This window comes from Rhodamnia argentea, chromosome 7, assembly GCF_020921035.1.
Source record: "Rhodamnia argentea isolate NSW1041297 chromosome 7, ASM2092103v1, whole genome shotgun sequence".
Classification (NCBI taxonomy): Eukaryota; Viridiplantae; Streptophyta; class Magnoliopsida; order Myrtales; family Myrtaceae; genus Rhodamnia; species Rhodamnia argentea.
Genome location: NC_063156.1, coordinates 23,185,474 through 23,199,315, shown reverse-complemented (window position 1 = coordinate 23,199,315; position 13,842 = coordinate 23,185,474). Strand labels below are relative to the sequence as shown.

Here is a 13,842-nt window from a genome sequence, read left to right as displayed (position 1 = left end):
ACTGAACCGGATCAAAATGAACAAATTTTCGTTCCAGTTCGGTTTTGATATCCCGAGGAATTAGATGAGCAGCTTCTTGTTCTTCTACTACTTCTTCTTCTTCTTCTTTTAGGGTCAGAAGATGAGCAGCTTCTTGAAAGGTAGTTTTAGCAGCAAATAAAGATCAAGAAACAAGAAGCTACCAAGCGTTCCCAGGGTAGAAGATAAAGTTGGATCAAACTTTTTGGTAGAAGAAACATTTTTCAGTGGAGAGATAATTGGCGAAAGAAAGGCAGTTGAGATGAGGGTGGCCCCGAAACCCTAAAGTTTCACAACTCAGCCACACATTGAACCATGCCCACTAACCAAATTGATGAGAAAGAATGGACAGGGCTACAGAGAACATGGAGGCCTTCATTCACTGACTCAACTACTCCTACAGCTCATAGTCCGTACGTTGAACATGCAGTTGCCTTGCCAATTTGGACAAAGGAAAGATTGTATTGAATGTTCAGATTCCACCTTAAGAAAGTGCCCATTTGAGTTATGTTTATGTGCTAAACCAAATCAACCGGCACTAACCGTAGGAGTCCGCCGACCTGACCATATAATCTCCCTGCATTAGTATACTGCTCGATATACTAAGAATGGCTACTAGTTTTGTGGCCAATCTTAGTATATTGAGATACATTATAGATATAACTATTAGTTACCAAGAATATACATATTTCAAGATGGGTACTCACTTAAAAGTGAAATGAAAGCACAACAATTGCCCTTTAATACTCTCCCTTAACATTTTTAACTTCTTGTCATGATTTTACACATCAAATGCCACTAACAAAGCAACATAAGATTGCCTAAAAGACAAACTCTGCACTTCAAAGTTCAGTTCAGCTTCATGCTGATGCATAACCCTGTAAAATAGATCAATGGTGACCATCATCATGAACCAGCAAATCACAGTTCAGAAGTTGAGCCAAATTCAATGATTCCAATGAGCTTTTGAGTGATAAGCCCGACCCATCAGAAGAAACATTATGAGAGGAATAATATAGTTAAGACTCTGGACATGGAGCCCAAATATAGAAAAAGAGAGTAAGCATGAGGAAGAGAAAGAAACAACACAAGTGCCTGATACCACTAGCTATATAACCGGTGACCCAAACTAGGTGCCAACTACCAGCAACTTGTATAAAATACGTACCCACAAACACATTACCCATTTTTAAACTCACAAGCTACAATCTTCCTTCCAGCACTCTCCATATCTCTCAAACCATGGCCCGTGCGTCGCAAGGCCACGGCTCGAGCTTGGCAAAGAGGCTGTCGCTCAGCTTGCTTGTGTCCGTGTCGACCCTCATGGCCATGTGCTCCAAGAAAGCAAGCCAAATCTCAAGGAAGCTCATCAAAGCCAAGCCAAAGAGTTCAAGATTCATGCCAAAACTACCATTAAGGTGTCCCGGCAAACAGGTCTTCATCACGAAAATCACCAGAAGAAACAAGAAGAAGGCGGCCTACGGCGAAGAAGATGGCAATGAGGTCGCCGGAGACGGAGGGGTGTGGCGGAGGACGATCCTGATGGGGGATCGATGTCAGCCTCTGAACTTCTCCGGCGTAATTTACTACGATGAGAACGGCAACAGACTAGACCAATTGCCGCCGAGATCGCCGCGCCGCCCAGCGAGTCCCTTGCCGGGCTACCTCACAAATGCATTTAAATAGAAATACATGGTCACCAATAACTTACCATCTTTTCTCTCTCTTTTTTCTGTGATTTTGCTTTTGTTTATTGATTAGTTTCCATGAACATTCTGTAATATTTGTTGCTGTCAATGTTATGTAATGCATTTTTTGTTAGTATGGAAAGGCTGGGAAGGAAATGAAAACCCCAAAACTCTCCCAAGCTTTGAATCCAACAGAATTAAGGTCCTTAGTGGAAGGACAATCTCAAACTCACCACCACAGCTATTCAACTAATGAAGCTTCTCTTTCTTGGCTAACATGTCAGCTATCACTACCACAGTTTTCTTCTTCTTCTTCTTCTTCTTCTTCTTGGAGTGTATTGAATTTTTAGTTTATTTGGAAATGTGGTACTATGTTCAGAGACCCTTTCTCCACATAGATAAGATCCACCTAATATCATGTGCCATTGATTAAATGTCGTGATTTTTAAGCTTATGAGGCATCTACTCCATTTATTAACCTACTCCAAGACAGACCTAGCCGCCAACCCTCCAAACCAAATCCTATGCTATATGTATAGAAAAATAGATACTTGAATCTAATAATTCTGGTTTAGGAATGGCCCAAGGGTTGAATGGAAGACTAGTTTTCAATCAATATTGCATACATTGAAGATTTAATGCTTTAGCATGTCATAATACAAAGCATAAGAAAAATTGACTAATGCCACTCCAAAAGGAAAAGGAAATGCTACTCTATATTCACAAACAAGAATATCTCAAGCTCGAACAAAGCCAAATTATTAGCCAGTTCACAATTAAACGAATTATGGAACCATCATCCAACATTATGCATTTTCCATATAAAGTGAAATGGAGAAGAGAACCTCAAAAGAGGACTAAAATTTCGTACAAACATCAAGCCAAGCGGACATCAGCAAGCTGAAAAGGCAAAGGGATCATAGAAATGAACCATAACAAAATTCTAAGATTGCCACTCCATCAAAATTCCAAAAATATATAGTCCTTCTTCCCTCATGTGGTCATGCCCCGGGAGCCACATCTTTCAGCTTGCTATGCAAATACCCACCATACTCTCTTGCATAGTCCTTCACGTGGCGGGCCGTGTCGAAGATCCGGTTCCGCGCATAGTCGGCCCGGTCCGACCCAGGCGGGTGGAACCCGCGGAAGTACCTGTACAGCCACGACAAGCCGGCCAATGCCGTGATGCCGAACCCGCAAACGGACAACAACCCCACGGCCATCACGAACATGGCCACACAGAGCGGGATCCATATCGGGCTTGAGATAATGATGATAGGCGTGAATAGGATCAGGCCAATCACGGTGCCGGTCACCGTGAGGCCGGTGAGGAGGAGCAAGATGCCTCCAGAGACGAGGAGGCTGAGGAAGCCCAGGAGTTGGGCCGGGTTCGGCGCATGCTCGTGGAGCTTCTGGAGGAAGGCACTGCCGGGGGTGGCGGCCGGAGCGGCGGCAGTGGGTCTTGGGGCTCTCTGGACCTGGACTGGGCTGGAGTGACGATCAGCCATTGATCTGAGTGACGACTTCAGGAGCTCAAGAAGGTGAAGATGCGCGAAATCAGTGTGTGAGTGGGTCAAAGTGTTGAAGGGTTATAGCGGAAGTGTCAGGGTTTTGGGAGACAGGTGTTGAGTTGATGCTACTTTGTTGGGAATGAAGGCATGCAAGGTGACACGTGGAGTGAGGAAGCATGCAGTTTAGAAAACCTAGACTTGGTTGAAAATACATCTATTGGGCATCTTTCCGTTAGGTTAACTAACGAGCCATGTTAAGCTCCATTTGGTTGAGATTTCGATGGTGAATTTGGTAGGCAATATAGGGATTGCTTGAGACTGGTATTGCCATTAGCATTGGTGAGGAGTTGTCGAATTGTATTAAAATGTTTGGCATGGAAGTGTTGGATTGAGCTCACTCGATGCGTGGAAACGAGATGAGCTGTAATCTCGATGAAGGATCTTTCTCGATACCTAAAAGAAGAAAAAATGACTTCATATGATAGATGATGCAAATGAAATTTGACTCATCACATCTCGAATGATTTCTTTGCTGCGTCCGCTTGATGAGGTGACTTAACCTATGTTGGCACACTTACTAGGACTTTCATTGCAAATCCACGGGGGCAAGCTTTCTACGGAACTAGGTAAGAAAGGGTTCAACGGGTGAAAAGGATTGGAGTCTTTCTACTTTCAGCAACCTCGTGAGATTCTAAGTGAAGGCTCTCTTCGCACTTTGCTTGCTCACCAGAAGTTTGCTTGGCTAAATTTTCTTTTCAGGAGTCGAGAGAAGGAATGCTCTATGGCCATGAATTTATTCTGTGGACCACATTGGAGAGGCAAATTGGAGCGCCTGATTGGTTTCTCATCCTTTTCTTATCCACAACTTTTTCAACCTCATTTGTAATGAAAAAACTTGCCAAAATTTGCCTAGAGAGATTGAGACACCCCCAGATTGCAAATTACAATCAGTAAAGATGCTCCACCAGCCAAAACTGCTTCCATCCTCCTCTCAACTTCTTCATTCCCCCACCTTACCTCAAATCCAACACACTCCCATTACTCCATCTCCGACGATCACAAAGCACAACCATCTCAAGATCGCACGCAGAGACCTTGCTTTATGTGCCAACTCTTCTTTACTTCTTTTCTTGGGCTCTCAGACGCTCCAACCACTCAAGAACACCAAGGCACTAGCAGAAGAAATCCCACAAGAGGCAGAGACCAACACTATTGAAGAGAAACCAGAGAACCAGAGCAGTGGCAACACAGGTTGCACCAACAAAGTCCCGACAAAGAAAGCATTTCTTGATATATCCATCGATGGGGACCCAGCAGGTCGAATTGTCATCGGGTTGTACGGAGATGATGCCCCCGTGGGAACAGTGAGATTCAGCAACCTGGTCAGTGGAGCTGCAGGGATCACATACAGACGGAAAGAGTTCATAAAGATCATGCCGAGCTATGTACAACATGGCGGAGTCAGATCATATGGTGTGGATGCTGAGATAGCAAAGAGCACAGGCAGTGATTTGACAAACCAGAGTTTGATACAAGAGTGGGAGAGAGAGAATGGTAAATGTCTGGGGACGAAGAATTTGGCTGGAACGATAGGAATAATTGTGAGGGATCCATCAAAACCACCACCAAAGTTGAAGTTGGTAGCAAGGAATGGCAAGCTAGAGGTTGACGAAGAGGAGATTGGAAATGAACCAAATGGGACCGAGTTTGTGATGTCCATTAAGGACTCACCAGAACTTGATGCTTCAGCTCTAGTGGTTGGCAGAATTTTGGAGGGAATGGAGGTTGTTAAGACGATTGGCCAGGTGAAAACCGTGCAAGAAAATACCGGCTCTCCTTATTTCAGGTGAGTTCTGGAGACGCGATCAATAGAAATTAAATTTTACAAGTAGGGCATGTTGACTTAAAAGCGCAAGCACAAAAGGCTCTCCTAAAATAATCACTACCTGATACCTGAGCAAGAACTTGATGGACTGATTTGGTTTAAGTCAAATCATTTAGAGGAATGCTTTAATGTGATGACAATGCTGCAAATTGGTTGGCAGGGTTGCCAAGCTGATAGGAGATAAACGGGCTGTTGTCGCAGAAAGAGGCTTCAACCGGCCATACTCCAAGGTGCTCGTCACAAATTGTGGTTTGCTGGAGTAACGAATGCGAGTACCATAATTTTCATCAATAGTAGTTTTTTTTTTTTTTTTCCAGAGGAGAGAATCCACTCATGTTCTTTGCTATTTAAACAGCCAAAAAATTTAAAGCACAAGAAAGTAGGGGTAAGGTAAAGACATTTGAGCACTCAATTTGACTTTGGGCTAGACCAAGAAAGGACATTCAGCAAGCATTTCATCTATGTTTGCCAAGAGCAGCACCTCCAATTTTGGGCATGCATAAGAAATGAGAAAAACCTTTCTGGAGTGATCTGCTGACGCTTCCCGTAGTTAACTCATGGATTGACGGCACTCCATCATCACCATAAAATCTTCCAAAATTGATCTGCCAATGCTCAGGACTTTAGCTTGAACTATGAGTGGACTTCATTCGTTTTGATGTGAAAAGCCTCCTCACTGAGGTGACTGGATCATCCACCTGCACAAAATAAATAAACACGATGAACATTCCCAGCACAAATTTGGAAATTAAGCTTGTTGAGAGTGCTATTCTTAGATGATCAAGACCCCCATTTAGTAACATAAGCAATGGGGTAGGTTGGTTGTTTCTGTGTGCACACGCGTGCGTGCATCTCTGTGTGTGTGTGAGAGAGAGAGGGAAAGAGAAGATGTTTTCAAACTGTAAAGCTTCAAAAGGTGCACAATATTACCACTTCTCCTTCTAGCAAAGAGTCTAACCACAGAAAGTTCAATTGTTCAGCAATAGTAGTGAAAAGTACCTTGATAAAGGAATCCCATGAAGGAGATCTTGTAGTTACAGAATCAGAAACATCCTTTTCACGGTGTAAGGCGGATAGAGTGTGTTGCCATCCCGGCATAGCACCACCAGTTGGTGAAATCCATGGACAGAAATGTCTATGCTGTCTGACTGGATCAAACTGCCTGCCTTCATCCCCAGATAGGTGCTTGGTAATATTTTCTGAGAACAAGGAAGAACCAATGAAAAACGTCCAATAATGATATGACGTACGATGATGATTATGGGAAGGAAATTAAGGTCATGATGGAGATGTCTCATTCTCATAAAGTAATAAGACTAACAACAGGGCAATCAATTCAAATTTCATATGGGAAGAAAAGATTGCAAGTCAGAGGACGGTAGAGTAACCCTGCAATGCATTTTCACTATGTCCCCTAACCACAAGGTAAATCTTGAAATATATAGATCGTTTGAGGTTGCCACAGAGTTTGTTCTGCAGAAATTGGTTAAAAAAATGAAATTCTTCAGTGTCCGGATAACCTTGTTGCACTAACAATCTAAGTGAGTTCAGCTCAAATACACACTTCTTCAAACTTGCCAGTCATGCTTCCCAGATGCCACCAGAACATAAAAGGTTAGCACAATCATATCCCTAAGATTATCAGTCATTATTCTCTATTTGACCCTGGGTACAGCAATATACAAAACTTAAAGAAAATGAAAATGCAAGTTAGCTGCTGGATGTGTGATATTTCTCTATCAGGCTTCTCAGATCCAATCTTAAGTGCTTAGAGGAACCTTAGCATCTAAAACGTTGTTCTGATTCATGGCACGAATTTACACAAGATGAATCAACAGGCGGCCGTATCGTACCATGAAAAGTTTTCCAGAGTCATGAAAAATTTTAATCTCTACATGATCTTGTTCAACCTTGGACAGGACTCCTCAGTAGATAATCAAGCAAATGAGTCTACCATCAGACAAATCAGACGACAAAAGAACAGCTAATTTTCTGGATAATCCTTTAGCCTAGAACAGAGTTAGTAACTCGTGGAGATTAAGCACTTAATAGGTTCAACTTTATGCCATTGACACATGATCAGCAGCAGAGGCTATCAGTCATGCTTTAGTTGAGGTAAGTTTTAATCTCCACCTGGTCGAGTTACTGAGAGTTACATGTCGCACAACTTGCACCTCACTAACTTCAGTTAAATAGGAAAGTCCAAGGTGCTTGAAGAGACGTGCACCAGGAAATCTACAGGGTGCCTCTAGGGATTTGCTCCCCCTTGGTGCCCTGAAGTGAACTTCTGTTTAACTATGCCAAAAACTAGAAAATACTTTCCATATTCCTTTTTCCTTAGTATTATCATAGAATTGAGACATCAACTAAGATGAGGCAGACCTTACCAAAAAAAAAAAACTAAGATGAGGCAGAAGTCACTCGAATGAGGATGTATTAATCAACTCTTAGAATCAAAATAATGACGGAGAAAGATTTGCGAAGAGTTCTTTCACTATATTTTCCCAGAATTGAAACAGACAAACTCGTAACAATTCTTTTGCACGAAAAAGACTTATTAACATCTGGTGCAGCTATGAATTCCACACAAATTTCTCATAGGTCACACCAAGTTACCAACTATGCTATAAGTTAGCAAATCTAATGTGGTTGGTGTCATAAATCATCTTGCATTAACCTTGTTTTGTCAAAAATGACAGTCAAGTCACAAGAACCAATCCAATCAAATTATTGAGCACATTGTTTAAGTAACGCTTGTGGAACAAGAATGAAATCAACTGAAGTACATTTCACCAAGCATAACACCTAGTGTAGAGAGAGGCCCTGATTTCCCCTTGCATTGGAAGTCTTCTGTCTCAAGAAGAAATTGGTTGTGGCAAAGAAAAAATTCGAAAATTGTCAAGGATAATAGCTCAATGACATAAGCACGGAATTTCGATCCCCTTCTCAAACTATGCTCATCTCTTTGTATCCAATTCAATAATGAATAAAAAATAAAAACCCAATTAGCAGGGTTTAGGTCTCACCATGCCCTCTTAGGCCTTTTTTGGTATTATCTATGTGATCCTGACAACTATCAATGGAATCGAAAGTGTTACAAATTCACCACCAGATATGACCTGCCAAGAAGAGGAGCCCTTTCTCAATCAAGACCTAAAGGTACCCACAACTTAATATTCGTAAAGATTATTCATCTTTTTGAGAGGTCTATCAATGCACATGCACATATGCCCGTGCTGTGTGTGGTGAGGAAGGAAGGGAGGGTGGTTGCTGGCATTCAATTTGTTGACTTAAATACTTCAGCTACAGATCCAAATTAAACTTGAAAATGGCAAAAAAATGAAAGTAAACACCCCAACAAAGGTCTCTCAAAAATCACAGTCAATGGCTAATATATAGTCGAAGCCATTGAAAGATCAAAACATTGGACAGTGAATAAGAGATAAGGATCTCCATAAACAGTGCCACCAGTTTAACCAATACTTGCTAGAAACATAATGAGTAATATGATGCAGGCCCCTGTACGCCTGAAGATTATGGGACTGTTCATGAAAACTCCAACCACATCCGACAGCAACAGTAAAGCTCATCTTTGACGAAGTCCCTTCAGTGTTATTAACTGCCTATTTCGGAGGTTTTTGCAACCCGTGAGCTCCAGGATACTTTTTTATTCATTCTCAAGCATGTCTACAGCCTTTGTTTTGGCTGAATAAGATCACTAAATATTTCAACATGATTTTTATTTGCATTGCAAATTAGAACTGTCTGAATGGTCCATCAACTTTTTTACCTTTACATTCCAAAAACAATTACAGATATGGAAACTTTTCCATGAGTTGGCAATATTTTAACCGCAAACAATAGTTCTTAATTTTTCAAAACACAGAAAAGCTCATCTCCCAGCAATACAGTCTGAAAACTAAGAGAACAAGAGAGAACATCATTACCTGCGGTAGAGGCTACTAATTCTTTCTTTGCAGGAACTCCATTTTCATTATCATCTCCATGCCCTTCCCGGCAACTAGATTCGGAGGAAGAGTTATTTTGCACTTTAAAGCATGTCTGTTCTTCTCCAAAGTCCTCAGCATGGGCAACCGATGAAACTTCTTGACTGCACAAAGAAACTGATTCTGACGTTGCATGTGCATCAATTCCACCTGTGACAGTAATGTCAGGATTCAAAGGAGGCTGCTCATCAGTTGTACACCTATCAGTTTCTTCTGTGCTCTCTTTATTTTGCTCACACAAAGTTGGGGCCTCCAAAAGCAACTGATTCTCAGCTTGAACAGAATATAGTCGACTTCTGAGATCAGAATCAGAAGACAACCTAGCAATAATATTCCTGCCAATTACAGGCAAAGAAATTGTAGCTTTGAAGTTCTGCTGTGTTGGAGGCGGGCCCCCTGCAATACTCAAGTTTAAGTTTGATGACGTCTCATTTGAAGGAGTTTGACTATTTGATGTTGTGTCCAAGAAATTTGTCCTAATATCAATAAGGTTTCCCTGGACTGATTCATGGGTACTCGAATTCTTCCCATCATCAAGTTCCGTTAACCCAACCAGTCTTAATATCTCCAAAGGTCGAGGTATTGCGGGGAAAGCCCACAATCCAACGCTGGCACCACAAAGCTTGCATTCCAGAACCACAGATGCGGGATCGAATAATGAGTCCTTTAAATCCCTATAGTTTTCATTTGCCCCTGCAGTATTATTGTTCCCTGTAGAATCACAACAGATAAGTGTGCTCTCTTTATCAGAAATTCCACATGATGAATCTGCAGTATTGGTGTCCTTGCCGATAACCACGTACGGCAATGAGCGAGGCTCCCAGCCACATAAACATATGAGTTTTATTGCCTGCATGTCATTTGGCAAAAGTAGTTACTATGGAAGTACACACATGCACAGATAGAGAGAGAAACAGTTAGCAAGGAATTAGTCAATAAAGTTACTGAGCCAAAAAGAGTGAACCAAATATAATCTAGATACAACAAAACTCTCAAACACCCTTCTTCCTTCCCCAAAAGAGAAAGAACGAAATAAGGGAAAGATTCTGACCTGATAATACAGAATAGAAGAGTCCTGATCATATCCATCTCCAGTGTATTTTACCAAAGACAAGCCAGGAGACACGTTATCACACTTCAAGATAGAAAAATCTCGAAGAAAATTATCCAGTTGAGGGCTCATCATCGATTGAATAGCTGAGGACGATATGACGGGAAGAGCCAATAGTTGTAAAAGAGAAATATAACGTTGCCTAAATTGATTAACCAAAACTGGAGGTGGTGTGGGAGGAAACTGAGCCAGAGATTCATCACAGGCATTGTCAATCCATGGGCAGAGTGATTTATGACCATTGTCCAACTTTAAGCTGAATACCAGAGCTGCCTTCTCAACTGCAATGAATGAAAGTACAGAGAGATAACATACAAAGCCACAAAATGATTTTATTTTATTTTTTCCTGAATTTTTTTTGGGTGATAAAACACAAAATTCCCCCAAACTTTTGGAGTTGTGTAGGTTTGCCCCGTATTTTCCAACCGTTTCACAATACTCCCATGAAAGTTGATTTTATTACAGCATTGAGCCCTCCATTGATTTTTCTGTTGGCATGCGCAATGCATGTGAGTTTTAAAGATTAAAGGTTCAACTAAACTAAAGAGCAAACAAAAAGAAAAACAAACCTTGCTCTCGTGACCAAGATAATGGTGTTGAAAAAAGTACTCGTGCTCCACATGCTTCACATGCTATAGTATCCATATCAACATTAACCCAGCCTCTTCTAGCACAATTTAAAGCACTTACAGCCTAAAAAAATGCAAACAAAAGCATTGTCAACTTTTGCGAAAGGAGAAAATATAACAGAGTAAAAGGGAAGCTATCAAATTTTCTCTATTTATGCAAAGTTTCTTAGAAGAACAGCAGTAAACCACCAAATCTTCTCGCCTTGTACAAAGTTTCTAAGAAGAAACAGCAGAAAGGCACTTCTCACAAAGACCCACAAAGGACAAGCACTTCAGGACCATGACATCAATAAGAACAGTTACACTTGATTCAACAGATGCAAAACACAAAACTGTCAGCCAACTAGAAAACAAGATGTTACTTCAGAACCTTAGGTTTGGCGAACCATGTCATAGACTTGAATGTGGATAATCTCCTCATAAGATCGCCACGATCCCACGGTCTGCATTCTGGAGCTTGGGATGATCCAGCTGGAGGCCGTAAAATCTGAACCTCGTTTTCCACATCGACTCCCGATATGGCATCAACTAATGCCAATCCAGAAGCCGGATTTGGGCGCTTCCTTCCCCTTGACAATTGCGAACCAGGCAAGCTGGCAATCAGGCAATCAGAAATCAGAATCCTGTTGACCTCACTATCACCAAAACAAAATCAGGACTGACGCAATCTCTCTCTCTCTCTCTCTCCCTTCTTGGGAACAGAAATGCAGTTTCCAGAGCAATTACAGTATTTCTCTCATTGCCAACATTCCAAGAACAATTACGAATAGCAGGCCCCTACATAATAAAATTCCAATACCAAATCGTCCAAGATTCAAGCAGTCTGCTATTCAACTATGCAGCCGCAGCAGCAACAAATAATGAATCACATAAAAGTCTACTTCCTCCAGTGTTCGATTCGATGCAGCAAAGGAAAAGGGAAATTACAAGGACGGACCAGATAATCTGCAAAATCCTATCCGAACGAGATTTCACCATCTTCATTTTCTTCGAAGACAAAAACCAAAAGCTAGAACAGCAAAAAGCTATATCTCCTTTCTCCTACACGATTATGCACCAAATTCCAAGCTCGCCCCGTGGCCGGAAAAAGGAAAACGAAGGCGACAATTAAGTCAAACAGAGGTCGTAGGCAAGGCAAGAACCTGGACGACGGAGTGGTCGGAGGAGAGTGGAACAGCTTGTCCATGATCGAGTGAAACCTCTTCTCTGAATCTTGCGCCATCCGACGATTCTCTCGCCTTCTCTTCTCTCGACTCGACTCGGCCCGCTCTACGTACTTCTTACAGTTTGCAGGGCCATTCGACGAACTCAAAGTCTCGAGCTACTGCTTTGCAGAGAGTGATTGGGACAAGATTCGGACACGAGACCAAGCAAGTGCCGAGGCGGGTTCCGCAGCTGTGAAGGTTAATGCTTGGGATGTGTCGCGTGCAAGTCACGTGACAAGTTTCCGAAGCAAATTTCCTGGGATAATTGCATAAATGCTTATCACCCTTGGTCCAATTTACAATACGATACTTGAACTTTTAATTTATTTAATATGATTTTTTCAATCCAATTCCTATACGATATGAAAATATCAAATAGTATCTTGCCATTAATTTAACTTCAATTACAATATTGAATATTTTCATATAGTATAGGGATTAAACCGAGTACATACCAAAAGATTAAGGAGCATATTGAACAAATTAAAAATTACGACATTACATATTGGACTAAAATTCAATCGCATTTAATAAATTAAAAATTTAAAAATCATGTTACACATTGAGTCAAAATTCAAAGATCGTTTATATCATTTTCTCAATGGTTAATACCACAAAAAACTTCAAACTTGTACATTTGCGATAAATTTACCCTAAATTATTTTTTTGACCATAAAAAAATTCAAATTGATACACATGTGATAAATTTAGCTCAAACTATTTTTTTGACCATGAAAAACACCAAATTGGTAACTTGCACTAGAACACCTATGACAAATTTATCTTTCGTTAGTTTCCATTAAATTTTACAATAAAATTATTGAATTGAATGACACGTGGTAATTGATGGATGTACCAGTTTTAGATTTTTACACTATGTTTATCACAAATGTATCAATTTAAATTTTTTCATGATATTAATCCAACTTAACGAAAACTCGTCAAAGGTAAATTTATCATGAGTGTACCAATTTATAGATTTTTTTGTGGTAAAAAAATTAGTTTATGGTAAATTTATCACAGGTGTATTAGTTTGGAGTTTTTAGTGATCAAAAAATTAGTTTTTGGTAAATTTGTTTCAAATGTACCGGTTTAGAGTTTTTATGGTAAAAAAACAGTTTATGGTAAATTTTCTTATAAATATATTAAGTTGAGATTTTTCATGGTATTAATCATTTTCTCAATTTATAATAGAAAATGAGAATTAAAGGTGTGAAAGAGAAACCGTGTCAAAAGTTGAACGGGGGATGTTTAAATGGCCATAAAATGAAAAGTGCAACGAGAGGAGAAGGCTTGGATGGGGTGATGTGGAAATAACGACGCCTTTAGTAGAGTTTAATTGAACGCGTAAATCGCTAGAACTCCGTAAAAAGTATGACATTAGGTTATTTTTAAGTGGATAAATTCTCATAGCGCAAAGTTATACAAAACTAAATCCTTACGAATTCTCTATTATTATGACAAAATTTCAAATAAGGCCTCAAAATACCCGTCATTTTCTCAAATAAGGATCTGAAATAAATTTTACTTTAAATAAGAACGTGAAATGCCATTTTTATTTCAAAGAAGAATTTGATAAAGTGTATTTTAGTCATTTACATTCTTTGAATACTTTTACTTTTTTTCCTCTTTTTTTTTTTTCCTTTTTTCCCTTCAAGGAAGGGAACAGCCATGGGCAAGGGCTGCCCTAGTCGGCCATAGGCGAGGCCGCCCTCGATGGCCGCAGTGAGGGCCGACCATAGTAGAGGCCGCCCTCGCCCAATCTAGCGAGGTTACCCAGTCTTTGCT

The 13,842-nt window shown here is 40.5% G+C and overlaps 4 protein-coding genes across 7 annotated transcripts; 2 read left to right on the top strand and 2 right to left on the bottom strand.

The window, feature by feature from the left end:
- Nucleotides 1-1,260: 1,260 nt before the first annotated feature.
- On the top strand, nucleotides 1,261-1,704 carry LOC115734734. The gene has a single exon (XM_030665629.1). It carries the CDS (start codon nucleotides 1,261-1,263, stop codon nucleotides 1,702-1,704), a length of 444 nt encoding a protein of 147 aa, XP_030521489.1.
- Nucleotides 1,705-2,482: 778 nt separating this feature from the next.
- Nucleotides 2,483-3,668, bottom strand: LOC115734837 (oleosin G). The gene has a single exon (XM_030665793.2). It carries the CDS (start codon nucleotides 3,212-3,214, stop codon nucleotides 2,708-2,710), a length of 507 nt encoding a protein of 168 aa, XP_030521653.1. The 5' UTR covers nucleotides 3,215-3,668; the 3' UTR covers nucleotides 2,483-2,707.
- Nucleotides 3,669-4,073: 405 nt separating this feature from the next.
- On the top strand, nucleotides 4,074-5,564 carry LOC115734836 (peptidyl-prolyl cis-trans isomerase CYP26-2, chloroplastic). 2 transcript variants are annotated; one of them, XM_048281715.1, is made up of 3 exons: nucleotides 4,074-5,063; nucleotides 5,263-5,332; nucleotides 5,458-5,564. In XM_048281715.1, the coding sequence occupies exons 1-3, from the start codon at nucleotides 4,174-4,176 to the stop codon at nucleotides 5,494-5,496; spliced, it is 999 nt and encodes a 332-aa protein (XP_048137672.1). In that variant the 5' UTR covers nucleotides 4,074-4,173; the 3' UTR covers nucleotides 5,497-5,564. The 2 variants fall into 2 exon arrangements, with proteins under 2 accessions (XP_048137672.1, XP_030521651.1); XM_030665791.2 differs by having other exon boundaries at nucleotides 4,078-5,063; nucleotides 5,263-5,564.
- Nucleotides 5,417-12,189, bottom strand: LOC115734832. Of its 3 annotated transcripts, XM_048281714.1 has the most exons (8): nucleotides 12,169-12,189; nucleotides 11,992-12,129; nucleotides 11,220-11,442; nucleotides 10,790-10,913; nucleotides 10,161-10,501; nucleotides 9,050-9,959; nucleotides 6,102-6,301; nucleotides 5,417-5,800 (listed from the first exon to the last, which is right to left on the bottom strand). In XM_048281714.1, exons 2-8 carry the CDS (start codon nucleotides 12,069-12,071, stop codon nucleotides 5,726-5,728), a joined length of 1,953 nt encoding a protein of 650 aa, XP_048137671.1. In that variant the 5' UTR covers nucleotides 12,072-12,129; nucleotides 12,169-12,189; the 3' UTR covers nucleotides 5,417-5,725. The 3 variants fall into 3 exon arrangements, with proteins under 3 accessions (XP_048137671.1, XP_030521646.2, XP_030521647.2); XM_030665786.2 differs by having other exon boundaries at nucleotides 11,992-12,188; XM_030665787.2 differs by having other exon boundaries at nucleotides 11,220-11,446; nucleotides 11,999-12,188.
- Nucleotides 12,190-13,842: the final 1,653 nt, after the last annotated feature.